This window comes from Xiphophorus hellerii, chromosome 2 (genome assembly GCF_003331165.1).
Source record: "Xiphophorus hellerii strain 12219 chromosome 2, Xiphophorus_hellerii-4.1, whole genome shotgun sequence".
NCBI classification, from domain to species: Eukaryota; Metazoa; Chordata; class Actinopteri; order Cyprinodontiformes; family Poeciliidae; genus Xiphophorus; species Xiphophorus hellerii.
Window position 1 is genome coordinate 17,635,462 of NC_045673.1, and position 19,969 is coordinate 17,655,430.

Here is a 19,969-nt window from a genome sequence, read left to right on the forward strand (position 1 = left end):
AAAATCTTCTATTAAGTTGTGCATAATGAAAAATCATTTCAGTTTTTGTTTCTTCTATATGCAGGCCATAAAAGTCGAGAAGACAACTTTCATGACATGCACAATAAATTACATTTGTAACATCCAAAAGCTTCTAAATCGCCCTCTTTGTTTATGTATATCAGTAGTAGATTGTTTTAGCTTAAATCTCTCACATCTTTTCAAGGAAGGATATGAGTCATATGTGTATAATTAAGGTTCAGTTTCTTTGTATGGTGCGACAACAAAAGTCATTTCAAAGCACTTAACAGGACAAAGCTGCTCAAATGACTATATTTTACGTTGGTTATTGAGCGTTAACTTTGAACCAGGAATGTTAGCAACACCAATGATGAAAAACTATGAACATGCAAACTGCAGAAAACATCTACCTAAGTGTTTGTAAATAGAAATGAAATCAGACCTAGCTAAATTATGTTGCAGTTCCGGGTGCTGCGGTGGCTCAGGTGTAAAGTACAAAGTATATATGGAGGCCTTGGTTCTTGATGCAGCGTCACAGGTTCTGACTTGAACTGACATGACCTTTGCCTCATGTCTTCCCCCTATCTCCTTACTCCTGGAGTAAAGAGATAGGGGAGTGGTTTCCTGTCTGAGCACTCTCAAATAAAGGCCACAAGAGCCAATAACACCTTAAAAACAGTCATGCTGCAGTTCCATGGGGAATTGCTACTTGTCCTGTTAAGTGACCAAGTTTACTATCATTAGCTCAGATAAATAATAGTTCTCTGTGTAGAAATATCAAGCGTTGGCTTGTCTTTTATGACCCAGCTTTATTGGCCATACCTGTCAAATAGAGTTATGAATGTTCAGAATCTATAGTTGTCAGGATGTCATGGATACTGCCAGACGATTCTGGCAGCATCAAGAGGAAAACACTGAAGCTGCATTTAAAGGTTATTTCTACTGGAGTGGGAGATACGTAGCTCTGTCTTTTCACTATTGAAACGGATCAAGTCGACACAAATCCTTTGCCAGTACTGTTTTTATGAACTGGCACCATAGAGAGTGCACCACTCAGTAGGTTGTGTAACTCTTCGACTCCATTAATCTCCATTCTTTCAGGGGTCCTCTTTAAAATTTTGTAATAAAGGAAGGGGGGGAAAGTATGCAGTGTGTACAACTTCACTTCTTAGCGGTATTTAACTAGCTCTGATTTTAATGTGATGTTCTCCACATGCTTGCTAATGTTCACACCTTCTCCTTACCAAGTTCATCCTTACTCAAAGATATCTCCTGACTAGACTGGTGACTTTATATCCACAGACTATAACCCTCAGACAGATTTTTTTTCCTTGTTTGGGTTTGACATCAAAACAGCTGCTCCCCTCCTGGGCTGTTCATGGGCCAATCAGATGACTTCAGAGTTCCTTCAGGGCTGTAGTGTGTGAAAAGAGTCTTCATTTATCACACTGACATCGGCAACAGCATCAATTTTAAATTCAACCTGAGTTTCATCAGCCTTCAGCTACAGTTCATGATTCCCTTTTCTCATTTTTATGACACTCCAAACGTACAAGATATGAGGTTGGCTCATCTTTAGGTCTCTGTAACCTAGTTTACTAATTATCTGTGTCGACACACTCTGGCCCACTGCCCCATTTTATGACAGCTGTGACACACAGCTTTCTTTGCAGCGCAGATAACATATTATGCGGTACTTTTAACATATTAACACATTTTAACATAACATATTTATCTTAATTTCCCCCTTCCTTATGTTGGTGTAGTTTTCTTTATTGTGATTTTGAGTGCATGCACCTCTTTTTCTTTTGTCCTAAACAGATCCCTTCTGTTTAAGAATGAATTCATGTGGTTGTTTTGCATGATGTTTTCTGTGTTTAACATAATGTACGTTTTCCCTACTGATAACTAAGTAGCCATACAACACTTTTTTTTGTATAGACATGGAACTTTACACCTTGTGACAAATGTGAGTCTGGTTATTTATTTAACAGTTTAGTCAGCACTTATCCTGCAATGCCATGTTAATATGTAATGTATTTTCCTTCTCATAGTAAAAATCATAGTAATGTTATTGCAGATCAGTTAATTTTTAACTGGATGCTGAGATGTAAGAATACAATAAACTAGAATTTTCAAACATAAGCCGTCACAATGCAGCATTGTAATTGCCACATTTATTATCCTTTGCCCTGTTACTGTTGTCAGTGGTGGGATGGACTTACAGGCAAATTGTAGCAGTAAAAGATGATTCATTCAGTATCAGACTTGCATCCATTGAATATCTGCTCGTAATTCACGCAGAAAGGAGAAAACATCACAAAAAGCTTTTGTGTACAAAATATTCTTGCACTACAGAGAATGGAGTTGCTGGTGTCTTGTTCTTCTTCTGGTTTACTGTTAGTTTTATGCCAGATGTAACAGGATACACACCATTCAACAAGATACACTTTTGTCTTGGCTTCCCATAAGTCTTTCTGATCATTATGAAAATCTCTCTCTGTATTTTGCTTGGGTCCTAAAGCCTTAAAGATTGCATTGTTACCCTTTTCAAACTAGAAGGTATTGACTTTTTTCTCATTTGCTTTTACATTTCTTCAGATCACCTCAGAATATATTGCTTTTTAACACGTATTAGCCGACTTTATAGTGTAAGATACATTCTATTTAAATTTCTTAGCTCTATAACCAACCCCAGTGTGGCAAGGGGAAATGAAATTACACAATTAAACTAAATCAATTATTTCTCAATTTAACAAAGGGGTGGGGGGAGGGCGGCGATACATTTTTCATACAAAGCCAGATTGCTTTGGATGGTGTTTTTCAACCTACAATTAAAATCATCCCTCAAAAGCTACATTTGGGGTTTATAATAGAAGCTGTAAATCTGACAAATAGCCCCTCACATGACTGTATTCGCTGAATAATATATCCTGTATTCACAACACAGCCATTATTAAGCTTGATCTTTCATTTTTTTATTTTCACAAAAAGAAAGCGAAAGAAATTTAAAGCATGAGAATTACTCGTAAAAAACAGTTCAACAATGTCTGAGTCAGAGGCAATTTTTTTAGCTGGAAATCCCCGAACCTACCCAGATCCATTTGGTTAAAAAGATTATTAAAATACCCTTACATCACTAGATATTGGAAACTTTGTGGCGTGGGGAGATGTGAGGAGGTATTCAGACTATGCTGACAGGAATCTCCTGTTTTAGGAGATTCCTGTCACTTGTTATTAGTGCCAGTTCTGTAATGTGGGAACATTCTCAAAGACCTCACACAAAGTTAAACATTAGAGAAACCACAATACGTCCACAAACAAAACAAAAGTCTCATTTGTCAGAGCATCTTGACAGAGACCTGTAGTCTCTTCTATGTGAAATGATTATCGTTCTTTCTTTGTTCATTTTTGATTTGTCTACTTTGAAAGCATGTTTAAGTTTTTAAATCTGCTATAAAACGTCTCGATAAAAGCTATTGAAACAATTAGCAGGTTGAGCGGGAATGTGACAACAGATGTGTTTCTTTGATTCCACTCTAAGGAATTTCCCATGAAAGTCATGAAATCCACTGACAGTACTGAAACAAAAACAGTCACATTTATCTCTTCATATGTGGACATCTGTCAAAAAAAAAAAAAAAATTACTGAAATAAGTACAATTCTAGCACCAATCTGTTTTCCCTTGGGGTAAATAATCATTTTACTAGCACATAAACTATAATGGACCCAGATACTCGCACAGCAGCAGCAGCAGGTCCTGTTTGGCAGAGGCAACAGCTTGCAGAGCTGATGATCAAGCATCATGATTAAGCACCAACTGTGAAAAACTCTCCATGTGTTCGGTCCAATTCAGTCTGGCGCTGATTACACTCATCAGGACCCCTCGTGCTCCAGGGTTTGGAGGCGCACCAACTGCTGTTTGAGATCCAAATTTTTCCAAAAATTATTTGATTACTGGACTTACGGGGGGATATAAATTAGCAGAATTTTAAAAAGGTGAGAGCTGCAAAGTTGCATGAGGTGTACTGGGGAAAAAAATAATGAAGAGGGTTTTCTTTTTGCTAGTTAGGAATTTTTTAGAATATTTAATGTCGAGAATAGAAAAAGCAAAAGTTGCAAGTTGTGTGGTAATAAGAAAGAAGAAATGTGTACTCTTGAAATTAAAAAAATGCAAAGTCTTAACTAAAATGTTATGCTTACTTTCTATTGTTTAAAGGGAATATTATGTAAAATCAACTTTTTTTAGCTTTATGTCATGTTATGATGTTATTGAAGTCATCAAAAACATACCTGGAGTGTTGCTTTGATTTTTTCATGTTTGGGAAATCCTTGAATCTCCAATAGATTTATGATAAATAAATAAATGATAAATGTTTAGGCACTCCTTTTGGGAGTGCCTAAACAACACAGTAAATCATCAAGTCAAGTTTATCTGCCTAGCACATTTCAGCTGTTCATTGACTACATTTGTAGTAGTTGGTAACTCCACCCTGCTTAAGGGAACACAATGCTCGACAAATTAGCTAGCTATTAATTAGCTTGTTAAAACTATATACATGGTTTTTCCTTTTACAAAAAAACCCCCAAAATATTTCTAATGTTTCGTATCAGTTGCAGTTTTTGCGATACCTCTTACTGCCACTGTGTGTCACTGTTTTCACCCACACTAGAAATGTGTTTCATAACAAAACGTCACATCCTCTGACCGCTGCTAAAGGTAATTCATTTAAGTTACAAATGTTTTTCTGTATTACTCTACATTTTAAGGTATTTCGATACTTCAGTTAAATACATATGTTTCTAAACCTATAAAATCCAGCCCATTACTTAGTCAATGGGCCTCCTGCAGTGTATCGGGGCTACTTTAGTGTCATCCAGCTGTTAGCTACTATATTCGTATTTATTGTGTGACAGAATAAAAAGCGTATCAGTTTTAAGGTTGTTTCGTGTCATCAGTCAGTATTGAGTCAGACCAGACATTCATGTTTGTTCATGCTATCTCCTTTAACTCGATTTGGCATTAACCGAAGAAAACCCATTATATCCAACCACATCAGGGTGCATGTTTTTATAAATATAAGGTCGAGTTAACGTTGAGTGACATGAATCAGTTCAGTATAAAGTAAATAAGCCTTAGATGGGTTTTTTATTTATTTATTTATCATAAATTATTTATTTTTGGGAGATGTAATCACAGCAGGCTTAAAGTGTTGGTTCAGGATGATAGGGGTGCTTGTTTAGCTTACAGTGAAAAATAATTGGGGCATAGCATATTTCTGTTAAGGTTTATTGTGTAAAACAAAGATGAGGTAATTTACCAGAGAAATTGCAGAAATGGGTTGAGTCTTCTCTGGTTTAATGGGGCGTAAGAGTAAATGCTCCCCCTCCCCCACCTGATGCTCAGATCAGGAAGGTGACTGAAAGAAAGCTATTCCACAGTGAATTGAGCTTTGCTGTCTCTTCTAGTCCATGGTCACTGCTGAGAAAGACTGATTCAGATCTTTGGTCACATGTCTTGCCCAACAACACAAGATGTGTGAAAACTGGAAAAAAAACAAAAAAAAAAACACTATCTGTGGAGCGAGAAAAATTAACAAAGTCCAAACCTTGTTAAAGAGAAAGAACAAAACACAGCTTTATTTCACATCTGCACAGATGGAGAACTCCGAAGAGATCTAACTAGACAAAGGAATCACCTCTCTATATATACTGTATACTGTCCTTCTCCCACAGACATCACCAACATTCCCAAGGAGCTTATCAGATTAATACACATGCAGAGAAAAATGCAACCTTCAGTTAAAAATGGGTTTCAGACAGAATATTCTGTGCCTAATAATAATCGCTCAGCCATCGGTCTGGTCTGTCACTCCGCAAGGTATGACAACTATTTACTTATCGCCTGTTGCTAAGCTTCTGACACACTAAGGCAAACTGTACTGTGAAGCTGTGAAGGCCAAAAGAGAAACAATGACTCTGTAAGCCTGAGTAAGATATAATAAACTGATTAAACATTGTAAGATTAATATTAAATAACTTCTAATAAAAGTAAACACACTGCGAATAATTATTTTATTCCACACTATCTATCACTCTTTTTAAGGAAAAGCTGCTTTAAAGCAACAGTTGAAAAGCTATTTATATAACTCGTGTGCAGGTGAATGACATGAAGAATAGAAAATTAAATAAGAAAGTAATAAAAACAAACAGTGCCATAAAGGTAAACAATATGTACAATAAAGTCAATGATAAAAGGCACAGAATAAACAATGACCGGTCTTGCTCTCTGGATATTGAAAGACGGCTTAAAAAGATGAGTTTTTAACAGAGATATGAAGTAATTTAAAGATCTAGCAGACCACACCGAAAAATGGAGACTGTTCCAAAGCCTAGAGGCTGCAGCTGAATAAAAGAGAAAAGAAAAAAATATATTAAAAAAAAAATCTGCAGCTCAACAGACATGCTGCTCACGCCTCAGGCCAACCGACTACTTTTAAAAAACAGTACTTAATTATAGAGCTGCACAATGTATCACATATATATTGTGCAGCTGAAATAATATAAGTGTATGCCACATGTACCTATCACGTGGCTACACAACAATTTGTTTCAGCAATAGATTGACTGAAATTTTAGAAATAAAGTACTTTTATCTAGATTTAACATGTTGCATGTGCTATAATTATACTGTATATATAAAAAAAAACAGTATTAGGTACAAAAGGTAAGATTACAGCCAGCCATCATTTTTTCTCTACAACATATTGGCTCCGTAATCCTTGACTTCATCTTTCTGCTCCGTTCTACGTCTTTTTTCCTAAAATGTTGAAGGTCCATTAAAGATACATTTGGAAAGAGGTGAATTGTGACAATAAATGTCGATTTTCTTGTGAATAATACCAGCTCATCAAGTAATAGCCAAAGAAAATAATTCAATTTATGTTATTTTATATTCATGTTGCAGTGAATGCAGCATGACTTAAAGTAAAACAGAACTGCAGATAAAATCAGAAAGTCTGTTTATGATCACACCTGTTTGAACCAGCTCTCATGACTGAGCATCCTCATTTGATTGTTATTTTTATTGTCTTTTATCACAGCAACTGAGCAGCCAGAGGACTTTGTCTCAATGTTGCGGTTGATTGCAACATCCTTGTGCCTCCGATGTCAACATGTCCCACTTTTACTTTCAAACCTCAGGGCATGTTCAACACTCAGCTCTGTGGAAAATCAACAGACTGTGGAAGCTCTTTATGAGCTGTCTGTGGACATCCAGAAAGTTCGGAAACTTAAAGGATGGGTGCTACATCAAAATCCAGCCTACACTAAGGAGGTAGCCAGCCTGCTGAGAGACATGGGTGCCTCGATCCCCATCATCGCTCACATCTTGGCTGTTCACCCTGAGGCCGTCCTCTGTAATCCGGAGCAACTGCAGGCCCAGCAGGAGCTGTGGATGTCTGTCTGTCCGAACCACAGACAGCTGATTGGTATTATTGAGAAATTCCCAGCCTCCTTCTTCTCCGCATCTAGTCACCTAGAAAACCAGCGGAAAAACATTGCTTACTTCCAGAGCCTGAACCTTAACAAGAGGATCATTACCAAACTCATGGCCAGTGCTCCACAGAGCTTCCGCAGGCCTGTTGAACAGAACCAGCTGATGGTCTGCACCCTCCAACAGGCCTACACGGAGCTGGGTGGCGACGAAGCCAACATGAGAATATGGCTGCAGAAGCTGCTGAGCCAGAACCCGTTTGTTCTGCTAAAGCCGCCGGAGGTGCTGAGGCAGAATCTGCTGTTCCTCAAAGACAGAGGGTTCACCACCAGCGAACTCCTCCGTCTCCTCTCCAAACTGCGGGGCTTCGTCACCGAGCTGAATCCGGACAGCATGTGTCGGACCCTGGCTTTCTCCCAGGAAACCATCGGCTGCTCTGACGCAGAGCTGAGGGAAATTATCCTCAAGTGTCCGGCTCTGCTTTACCATCCAGAATCCACTCTGGCTGAGCGCTTTGAGGGCCTAATCAGCGCTGGGATCAGCATGTCTCAAATCATACAGACTCCAACCGTCCTGGAGCTAACCACGCAGATCGTAAATTACCGTATCCACCGCCTGAAGAGTTTCGGCTACGACGTTAGCACAGGGAGTCTAGACATGATAAACGGCACCAAGAAAGACTTTGAGATGAACTTTGGGAAACTGCAGCTGCGTAGAGAGAGACCACTTTTTAACCCTGTTGCCCCTTTAAAAGGTGATGACTGAGCAGATGTTGGATTCATCAAAGCATGAATTGAAAATAATTCCTTGTAGTACACGGTCTTGATGAGTACTTTTTCATTTGTGCCTGTATCACAATACAGTGTCTTAAATCTGATGGTGTTCTTGGTTTTCCAAAGTGCATCAGATTTGCCTTAAATTATAAATGAAATAGTAACCTGATGTGAATTTTCAAGTCTAAGATTGAACCTGTGTAAAGAGTGAGACTTCCGTTTTGTTCACAGTCACCTAAAGGTAAAATTTAATAATGCAATTGCTTTCAACCTGCTGCCAAAGCTCCAATATTTTGGAATGTAAAGTGAAATAAACCCAATTAAAACATCCTCAGTGGATTCTGTGTCACTATTTGTGCTATTTTATTTATTTTTTTGCTTGTTTGGGTTGTGTTTACCATAGGGGAAATTCATTTCAACCTGTAGTTTGGACCAGAATTGTTTTTTATGGCTGCAGTTGTTAGCACTCTTATTTTGAAGGAAAATGATTGGAGGCTCATATCCTAACCAGGGCCTTTCTGCTTGGAGTTTGCATTTCATTAGAAGTTTACATTCATTGGACATAAATTTTTGGCTTTTAAATATGCATTTTAACTTGTCTTCCTCTAGGAAGAACTGATTACCCAACAAACAACTTCAATGAATTTATCAGAGTTTGAAAGAGTCAAAGTAAAGTTTTATAACATCAGATTACGTCAACAACGATTGAGGATGATGGTGGCAGCGTCATACTGAGGGTCAGCTTTGCCAAGAATCCATTCAAAGGAACTGTACCAAATCTGATACTAAAAACACAAGTTGTCTAATATTCACCCAGATTTTGTTATGTCTACAAAAGGTTTTTGATTCCTCTGCAACCAAAATGTTGACCAGAATGTAGTTAGGTTGTATCTAGATAATTCAACCTGTGTAAGCAAAATTTATATTCACGTCAATTAAATTGTAGTTGTGAGAAGGGATTGAAGTTGATTGTTGTTGCATTATTCTTCCACATTCAAAAACGAAGTCTTTAATGTGTCTTGATGTGCATAATGAGTGCATTTAAACTTCATTACATCTATCTTCTCTTTTTATATGCGCTGAGTTTAATGCTAAACAACCTTTTACAAAACGCTCGGCTCTGCAAGCTGATTTTCAGTTTACATCTGCCTCAGATTTCAAACCTTTTGAACTTAATCGTTATATCAGTAACTGGCATTAATATGTTGAAAGCTGAAGTATTTTTTGCCTCAGCCACCAGAACAGGGTGATACTTTACTGTAAGCTGCTACTGTAATTGCAGGAAATTATATCTATCTTTTGACTTAGGCATGTGGTTTTCCCAATTAAGCCTAACAGCACCGTGCTGTTATTACAGTGTAAATCTTTATTGGAAGAAATGAAGGGCAAAATGTGATGACAAAAAGACAAACGCAGCGCCTTATTGATGTCTAACAGGTTTTTTTTTTTTTTCCAGACAAAGGCTGGGGTTTTTTTTTCCAGTTGAGAAAAAATTTCACAGCTCATTAAAACATCTCACCGTTACAATAACTCCTCATAAAAACTCTGCTTGACATAACAGCGTAATGACAGACGTGCTGAGATGCTGTCAAATGTATTGTTGAGCACAACTGAGGCTTTTCAGCCCATTTTATTTACAGCCGGAGTCTCATCTTTACAGGGCTCTCTGCAACTCTTCCCCTGAGGGAAAAAAGCTACTAAAGTGCCACTTAGTTATCGCTTTAATGAACTCAAAATATCAACATAAAATAAGATTTGGGTCAGTAGTGGTTTATTTGAATGTGCGTCCAAGCTTTAATTTAGTGTTTATTTGAACATTAAAGGAATTTTAGACCATTCATGCAAAACTGACCCTTATGTTTGACCCTATTCCTGAAAGAGTTTGCTGTCCCTAAATCTAAGATGCTTCTGAAAAGCGTTTGAGTGAGGGCTGGATGTAAGAAATGGGGGGGAAAAAGATGTCATACTGTGCATTGTCTACATCAAGAGGCCATGTTATAATGAATCTGCTGTGATGTTTGTACCCATGCAAAGCCCTTGAAACACAAAGTGGCTTTTTAATGAGAGCGAGCTTCTCCTCTAATGAAGCCACGACTTTACGCCCCGAGGTTCCCTCGCTCTCACAACGGGGGGTCATGACTGAGACAGAGGATGTGTGCCTCCAGAGTTGTGCTGTTGGACGTTAACAACTTCCTCTTCCCATCTGCTGCCTTCGGCATCACTCACTGCGGTCGTGTAGTCAGGACGATAGCCAGCGGGCAGGTGATGCAACACTGAGCGCATCTGGTAATGAAACCAAGCCGAGCAGATGGATGTCTGACCAGAGTTCATTTTTCCAACCATTCACAACATGAGAAGCCTGAGGGGCAACAACATTACCACCAGCACACCGCAGCTGATGTCCTGAAGGTCTCTAATTTTCACCGGCAGTAACTTTACCTCGCTACGCTGATTGTTTATGGTTTATGCCTGTCTTCAATGCAGAGTAATAAAAACAAGGAGTTAATCAGGATGAGTCAAGGTGAGATAAAGCCTGAGGTATTACTCACTTGGTGTCCTTTCCTCCTCTGTTGACAGTCAGCTCATTTCATACTAAGCTATTGAACTACTCAGACAAGCCTGAGAGGTTAATATGAGTGCATGTGAATCTTTTTTATTTCATGCAAGCCTAACTTAGTGCATTGCAACAGAAACAGATGAATGTCTTCATGTCCTGATTTGTCCATTTACTTTGTCTGGGGGATTTCTTATTTAAAGTGTCTTTTTCAAACTGCTTACATGGGTAGAAAAAAAAAGCTGAAATTCAAACTACACACACATTTTCACTCACAAAAGCATGATTAACATTTTGTTGAAAGTGATTTGCATGTCAGTTTTCTCTTTTCCTTTATGCTCCATCAAAGTGTTTCCATCAGTGTGTCTTAGCTCTCGGTATAGACCAAATGTCACGCATCAGGAAGAAAATACCAGTACAAAACCCAGTTTTTGATCTTCAATGACAAAACTAAAATATAATTTTGCATTAAACACCATGTGAGATTCTCCCAAAAAATTATTATTCTGTTGCTTTGAGATTGACATAATCTACTCATGATGAAGTTTATCATTTTGACAAACATTTAAGCTCTTGTTTTTGACATTTGTTGTATTTCTCCAGGTCAGGGGGTCACATACTTTTTCCAATAAATTGGGCTTATTATAGAGTTCTTGAGGTAAATAAAGAAAGAATACGATCTATTACAAATTGTAGATTTTTAGAGCAGGATCAGATCTTGCAAAAGCCTGAATAGTGCAAAAAATACAAATGTAAAGGTTAGTACTGCCCAGAGATAGATTTTGACCCTGGGAAGTGGCATAGTGAGACCCCTAACCTCACTTGCCAAACAGAACATCCCTCCCTGCTGGTGGTAAAGCATGGAGTGGACTTCCTGTTGCGTTTCCGCACTGAATCTGTCTGTGTACCAGGAGCCAAGTCCTAATCACCAGCTCTCCTTCAAATCTGGGCGAGGTACTTTGTTTTGTGTGGCTGTCAAGATAAAGATGCATAAATTGCTTTTAGTCAGACTTAATTTTTACTGATTACAAACAGAGCTGAGCCTTGGACAGAGCTGAGGTCCATTTTTTTTCCCAGAATTTAAACATAAGTGATCTACTAAAAAGTCAAGAGGGAACCAAACATAATCAGGTTTTTCATAAAAACTCGGATAAATTCATTAAACTGTGCTAGTGTATTTATTTATTTTTGCCTGTTTTACCTTTTTAACTGCTTTACCTCTGCATCACAGATGAATGCAGATGAACCAAATGCATTCATAGACAGACTCAGAGACACTAAACCATTATATCCATTAGTGCCGAACAAGTGCTAAGTGATTGCATCTGCAAGTCTTAATAGTCATGTTTGAATGTGCTTGTGTTTAGTGCACTCTGTGTTGAAAATATGGTGCAGATATGAAGCAGATAGGATGTGAAAAACATGCAAAAATGGAACAAAATGCATTGCTTACTGGAAATGTGTTGGGTGGGGGAGGGGGGGAACAAATTTAGTGTAAAAATGGATGATGGCGCCAAACTTGAAGTGTCGAACATGTTTTCAATGCGTCTCAAAGGTGCGTTCTCAACGTGTTTCTGGAGAACGCACCTTTAGGAGCACTGGACTGAGTAGTAGTTCATATGACGAGCTCAGCAGATATGAAGTTTCATCTGACTGTTAGCTACTTGCTGCTGCCGCTAGTCTCAGTGTGAGAGGGAGAGATGGTATAAAGCAAAATGTACTTTTAGGAGCTATACATCGTGTCATAATGTTATTCCCTCATCAAAAACATACCTCGAGTGTTGCTTTGACACTCTTCACCATCCTCTTCATGAAGATGGTGAAGAGTGTCTTCAGTTAGAGTGCCGTCAAATTCACTGTAATACAAAGTGCTACAAGAGATCTTTCCTGCCAACAACCATCACAATCTACAACACCTCTTTGAAGAATTTGAATAAATGAGTTACAAAATTTAATTTCTCATTGGCATTAATAAATTATTTTTGAACTGAATTTGATTATGCACTGTAAAAACATTGTAGTTACTACACATATTTACAAAAGAATTTAGTTTTTATTCTTTCTTTTGTACATTTAATGTCGAGCAAAGTGGAACTGTGGTGAAATTCCTTGTTTGTGGACAAAAACTTGAATAAAGCCGATTCTGATTCCACTTTTGTATCCAAAAGACTTTTCGAATTTGAGTCTTTTAAACTGCTCTTGCCACTGGTTGCCTTGGAAACCAAAAGCACCAGTCAGACTGATCATATCAAAACAAACAACAAACTTGCAAGAACATATTGGACATCTGCCACTGCTGAACGGTAAGTTTGTTTTCTGTAGTTTGTAGTAGAAAATATCTGGGGGTAGTTTTGTGTTTGATGTTTTCATGCTGAAAAAATATGAATAGTCACATAGCTGTACAATTGCAGTTAAAACCAAAGTTGATTAAATATGACTAATCACATTGAGGAGCATACGGGGCCTGTAGTTGATTTCACTTTGTCATCTCTTTTTGAATTTAGATTTTTTTTTCTTTTTCGGCTGTGGTTGTGAAAGAAAATATGTTCACTTTTCAAAAGAAAACAAGTTTATTTATACATTTTCTGGCAGCATCTTGTTCTTCCTCTTTCTGATTTTGATGTCTTGTTGTGCTTCAACCAGAGCTGGATCACAAATGGAAGACATTGAAGCGGATGTCAAGAGCAACAAGAGTGACGGTCAGTCCTATACAATACAGTCATATTCAATTAGAGTGTGGGTTATGATGAGGCTCAATTGTCAGCTTCAAAGTACCTTCTGAAACCTATGGGTATTAAACTTATTTTTCATTAGACCCACATTTCTGCATTAAGAATGTCTTTTATTGGTCTGATGTAATATTCTAATTTTAAATGTCATGTTTTCATCATCTGTAGGCAAAAGATCTTTGTCGACAGAAATAAAAACTTTAAAACATCAGTTTGTGTGTAATTAGGCTATATAACCAGTTTTACCTGTGCGCTGAATTGCTGAAATACATAAATTTTTCATTAATACTCTAATTTGTCAAATGATATTGATATTGTGCTTCATGATTGTAAATCTGCACAATAGTGGATCATGTCAAATATATTTAAAGTTATTAAATCTGGACTAAATTACCCCAAATAAAACCAAGATTGGGTGTATTGAACGAGATTTGTCTCCCCCTCATACAAGATGTTATGGAAAATCTTTCATTCTGTCTTGTACAATCATGATGAAATGTTTTTACTATATTTCTTTTTCTATTTCTCCTGATTTGGCTCCTCAGAATTATAGTGGCATCAACAGGAACAAAATCCACGATGAGTTTAAGAGCAGAGCTGATGACAGAAAACATGACGAGCCATCCCATTCTGCTGAGGGCAGACTGCAATTTGGGAGCCTTTCAACTTTTCCTGAACAGGTTACCAAAACTGGAAAGACTTATATCCGTGACAGGTGTGAGAATAATTTCCTTAAGAAAACACATTCGATAGTCCATCAACAAATCCACACCGCGTCGTCTATCCCAAGCAAATGTGCACTTTCTGTCCTCTCCGATGGCACCATCTAGTGGCTTAAACGACCAACTACAACCCGATTGTAAAGGAACATTTTATTCACACGGAAAGAAACATCGACTTGTAAATTGATTTTTTTTAGTTAGAAGAATAACACCTGCTTGTGTCTGAATAAACGATCTCAAACAGGAATACACAGGGTGAAATAATAATAATAATAATAACACTAAAACATGTTCTATTCAAAATAAATTGCAACATTTGCCCACATCTGTTTAAATCATTTAATACAAGTTGAATTATGTGTGTAACTCCCCAAAGTATCAATCAGTTAAGGGGAAAAACCTACAGAGTGACACACATTTCCATCGTTGGTGCGGAAGATTTTTATGCAAGGACAATACAAAGACCCAACGAGTTAAAAGTTGACAGCTCTGTCCAAGAGGAGGAACTTTTTAATACCAGAGTCTGTCCAAACACATTGAAGAAGACTACAAATCTATGGAAAAAATGTTTTATTCAATTCTAAAATACTGATTGATTCCATAGATAAATTAAGTGTTGTAACTTATTTCATTAATTAATTGTATGTACTTTATGCAATATTAAAATACAGTATTAAATTGCACAAATTTACTGTGTAGTGTGTGATGAAAGTTATATTCTTTTCAATTCAATGTGTATTATTTGCTGTCCTAAAACTCCACAGTTTGGTTAGGATATGATTCACCAAGGAGTGTAAAGATAAGTTTGCTAAAAACCTTTTCTGCTTCGTTTTTTGCAATTATTTCAATTGTTTTTTCATCTAGAAGGCATCATCCGTCTTCTTCTTGAAAACTTGGCATTTGAACCTAATCCCATTCTCCTCTTGAATTTCACTCGGTACATCTGGAAATCTTAGTTGGAAACAAATGAAAAACAAGTGAGTCAGGTATGTCATACATATACATACATATATATATATATATAACTTATATAGCAATAACTTTGCTAGTGAGTTGTGTACACACGCACACACACACATATATATAATACCTACATGTTATAAAAACTCAAAAAGAAGACCTCTATAAAAACATTTAAATCTAACGCAGATTACCATCTTTGTACAAGATTTACTCTGAAAATGTTCCAGAGTAAATACAAAAAAAGGATTTGAAATGATCATTGTTTTTAGGAGAGTTGTCCAAGCCAACCTGACCATTATTGAAAAATTATTCATAACCCATCAAACTGCCAAAGTCCATTTCTGAATAGGTAAAAACCACAAAATGAATGTTTTTGGAGTGGTGTAGTTAGATCCTGTTTAGGTCGATATTAAAAAGACCTTCCATGCTTGAAACTCTGAAATAGGACTATTCTTTAAAGCAAAGTAACTCAGGATGATACCAAAGCAATGTAAAACACTTAGTCAATTATAAAAAGCATTTAATGGCACTTGTTGCTGCTTGAAGACAATACAAGTTATTAGATTTAGAGGGCACATTTTCAAATTTGGGCAGGTTGGTTTAGATGTGGTGTGATGAACATTTGTTTGACAATCTAAAACATTTCAGTGTGGCACAAAAACAAAACACACCTGCAAATACATTTTCACGGAATGAAGTTTCTGATTTGCATTAAGTGATAATTTACTATTTCTTAAAATAGGAACAAAATCTAACTTTGATGAACACATTGTTAGTAATTTGCATTTCAGATTTATTCTATTCACAGCAGCAAAGCTCTTCAAAGCTCTGGTTTGGGTCAGCAAATCCTTTTAAGCTTCACTGACAATATTGCTGACTCTTGCTTTCCATTTCTTTGCCACGGGGCCAAATAACTCTGTCACTAAACAGCTTAAATGCAGGCAGGTTTCAGATGCATCGCCCCAGTTTTCAGAAAAGAAAAACAAATGCCCATCAGTTTCAGAATGAGACGAAATCTTACTTTTCCTGTAATTTAAATAATTCTCTGTCAAACTCAGGAAAGAACACATCACAGTCAAAGTCGGCCATGACATCGGTCAGGTAAAGAAGGTCACACCACGGGTGCTTCAATGCATCCTGGTAGGGCAGAGCAGAGCGCAGAAACAAAACAAACATTAATCCATAATACATCACTCAGACTTTGGATTATTAGCTCTGAAATGGTTCAAATAATTTAAACTGATATTTAAAATAAGTCCACACCTTGTTGATTTAAAAACCATTGCAAAACACACAAACTTTAGGGATGGATAGATGGAAAACAAACAAAAAAAAAGATCTGTTTATGCTTGGAGAGTAAGCTTCCATTTGATCCTAAACAACAGAATAATGCGCTTGTTGTTGTTCTGCCTGTCTGCTAGTGTTCTGCTAAGAGCATTCTCTAAATCACAGTTTCTGTCTTTATTCTAGTTGATTAGAAAAGGAATTTTGGCAAAGCCGGGATTTATGCAAGACCGGATAAATAATTCAATCATTTATAACAAGAGGGAATTTCTAACAATAGGAGGCCAAAAAAAGGGAGGAAAGAAAGTTAGATAAGCACGTTCTTGAAAAAAAATTCAGCGTAACACGTGCCTAATTTTCACTACTCGCTAAAACATCAGCAATGCAACTCAAATATCTTCTAAACACAACAGGAAAAGCCTCATGCAAGTTAATTATTGTAATTAAACCCCTTTCAATCAATTCCTTTTGGCTTAGAACTGTGCTAGGACACTGAAAATGCTAAATACCTCAGAGCTACAAGATGTGCATCATTCTGCCACGAGATGGCGCCACCTATTATTCTAAGTGTTTTATTTGCATTATATTTAGCATATTGTCAATCATAATTCTGTTCATCGGAGAACTACAATTCACTATACTAACATCAAAATGATGAAACTTTGAGGCCATTCTGGAGACATCATTGAGTTGCTATACTGAAAATTTTCCAACCTTGTTTGAAATATAAGTATTGCACTTTACTGAAACTAACTATACTTAGTTGCAGTTGTTGTGTTGATTCTGAGCCAGTTTGTAGAAAAATATAACAAATGCATTATATTGAAGTATCTTGAACTTGTTCTACTGTTAAAATATGGATCAGGTTGATTCACCTCATAGACCTGCGTCCCACCAAGAATCCAGACGGTCTCTATTATGTCAGATAGGGGAGGCTGAGCAGCCAGGCAGACAGCACTTTCAAAGTCTTGACACAAGAAGTGGGCATGATCTGGGGCAGAGCTGTGAGAAAAATTAATTCACAGAAATAAGGAAAAGAAAAAAGTGAGTAGTTTGTTTATGAAAATCAGGCGTTTTTGCTAAAGCTCATATTGCTACATATAGCTGTAGGTGTTTGTGTAGCATACCCACCTCAATGTTTTACTGAGCACTACATGCAGAGAGTTGGCCAGTGGAAACATATTTTCGGAATGGGAATTCCAGCAGAGCCGCCCCCAAATCAGCAAATTCATGTTACCTGTGGAATAGCAGAATATGACCTAAAAATGTGTTCAAGCTGGAGCCTTAAAACTATTTTCTTGAAGTAACGTTGAGCACTACCTGGTCGCGACACTCTTGTGATGGTGTTCAGAAAGTACTGGAATTCAGATCTGTGGATATCATAGTTTCCACAGTTAGGCCAGAAACATTTAGTTTTTGCTCACTGATTCCACATACTGATGTTTTTCCACATGCAGAAAATAGGTGGAAAGGAAAACAATAACGGCTCCACTTCCTTCACACACAGGACACCAATTTAACAACTGCACAGAGTTGCTCATAACATACTCTATGTGATGCTGGGATGCCTTTAGCCTTACAAATTAAGGTACAACGTTATCATCAGTGTATACACTTATAATTCTTAGAGAGCTTTGCAGCCAATCTCCTACAGCTGCTATGAGTGACTGTACAGAACCTTTTTAGTTATCCATAAGTTTCTACCATTTCTTTACATTTTGCTGCTATTCTCAAGTTCATTGACCAGTCTATAACTTATTCTTTAACATCCACATGGCTGTGTGGATTAAGCAACTTCACCACAGAGCTTAACTAATGCCATACTCGTGATTATTCAGTACAAGAATTAGAGCAGACTGCGTCATTAATTTTGGAATACTGATAAAAATATAAAGGATCATTCTAGTAAAATTAATTAATCTTCAACAAATGAACAACAGAAATTTTAAGTAACTGTTACGCTTTGATAAAACTCATACTAATGATTATTAAAACAGTATACGCCTTTTTTTACGTAGAAAAACAGTAAGAGCTACGTTTTTCTTTAAATTTGTCATTTTTATTCTATAGCATTAAAAAGTCAAAAATCGAACAGCCTTGAGTACATAATACAACATGTATGCAGCTGTGTTAAGCTGCTATTCTCACGGTAAACTCCAGGGCAGCGTCCCGTCTTTCCCCATTCCCATGTTGTTGCAAATCGCCGCTATGAGCTGAACAGGTTTCTTCCGCACCGTTTCCCGATCCTTCTCCATCTCCAGCAACAGGCGGTGTAGAAAATCTCAACCAGGAAGCAGCGCAGGTTGGAGGTCTGCAGCATGAAGCTGCATGTGTGCGAGCGAACATTTTTATTGAATTTGCGCTGAGCTGTCCCCGCCCACCGAGCGGCTGCTGCCATTGGACACGGTGCAGCATTTCCTCGTTTTTTGTTGTCACAAAACCGTAACCGAGTGAGTCACTGGCTGCACAGATTACACAAGGATGATCAAATGTGTTGCATCTTCATGTAGTGCTTACACAGATTAGAGTTGTGTTCTGTATTTGAAGCGCAAGTCATAATCGACCGATTTTGCAATATTTGAATATTCACGCATTTGGGACAAGGCGCATAGCAGCAACTTGGTTTAGTTCTGGTTGATAGGAAAATGAAAAACCTGACTTGCATGTGGTTTTCCTTATGTGATGGTTTCTGTTTTGACTGAAGCAGAGAGAGAGAGAGAGAGAGAGAGAGAGGAGGGGAAAAACACTTGCACATAAAGCGGCCTATTCATTCTCTCATATTTGAACAAGAAAAAAAAAAGAATGGGTTTAACACAGACATTTTCTATCACTTAGCTTACAGTTATTACCATGATCGACATAAATGTGGCATTTCACAGCTGCGCTGGTCAAATGATGAGCTTTTCTCGAAGCACCAACTGGTTTGGTGTAAAATGACAACAAACAAACAAACAAACAAACAAAAAAGAAGCCCCGCATGTTTGTTGAGTGTGGTGCAGGGTTATTTCTTATCTAAAGGTCTTGGGAAATTTGCTAAAGTTCACGGGTGGATCCGTTGACACACCCACAAATTTGGAATGGCAATGAGGTTCACTACCAGTGAACATAAAATACGGCTCTTAGTAAAGCGTCTATTTAAAGAGAGGAAACTTCGTTAAATTGGCATAGGAGTCTGCATGCTGAACACTGACATGCCAATGGTACTGACAGCAGGAGTGCCAATAATTTTCTTTTTTTTAATTGAATAAATAAAAGTTGGATTTTTCTAGTTTTCAGTGTGCGATCATGCTACTGCGTCACTCAAGGATTTCATACTATTAATAAATAACCGTTCATTTTAAATAATCAACACAGATAATCTGATGAATTTTACTTTTCGAATTATTCCTAAATAAAATCAACTAAATCCAATTTAACTTCAATTCTATTTAATTTTTGAGACTTCTTT

The 19,969-nt window shown here is 37.3% G+C and overlaps 2 protein-coding genes across 3 annotated transcripts; one reads left to right on the forward strand and one right to left on the reverse strand.

Annotated features, from left to right (window-relative positions):
• Positions 1-4,677: 4,677 nt before the first annotated feature.
• On the forward strand, positions 4,678-17,295 carry mterf2 (mitochondrial transcription termination factor 2). 2 transcript variants are annotated; one of them, XR_004342223.1, is made up of 4 exons: positions 4,678-4,721; positions 7,105-8,384; positions 10,228-10,229; positions 17,285-17,295. XR_004342223.1 is itself a non-coding variant. In XM_032585874.1 (2 exons), the coding sequence occupies exon 2, from the start codon at positions 7,134-7,136 to the stop codon at positions 8,259-8,261; it is 1,128 nt and encodes a 375-aa protein (XP_032441765.1). In that variant the 5' UTR covers positions 4,678-4,721; positions 7,105-7,133; the 3' UTR covers positions 8,262-8,603. The 2 variants fall into 2 exon arrangements, 1 of the variants encoding a protein (XP_032441765.1); XM_032585874.1 differs by lacking the exons at positions 10,228-10,229; positions 17,285-17,295 and having other exon boundaries at positions 7,105-8,603.
• On the reverse strand, positions 14,600-18,864 carry LOC116734505 (dihydrofolate reductase). The gene is made up of 6 exons (XM_032585956.1): positions 18,670-18,864; positions 17,842-17,891; positions 17,653-17,758; positions 17,397-17,523; positions 16,259-16,374; positions 14,600-15,225 (listed from the first exon to the last, which is right to left on the reverse strand). Exons 1-6 carry the CDS (start codon positions 18,774-18,776, stop codon positions 15,135-15,137), a joined length of 597 nt encoding a protein of 198 aa, XP_032441847.1. The 5' UTR covers positions 18,777-18,864; the 3' UTR covers positions 14,600-15,134.
• Between the last annotated feature and the right edge of the window lie 1,105 nt (positions 18,865-19,969).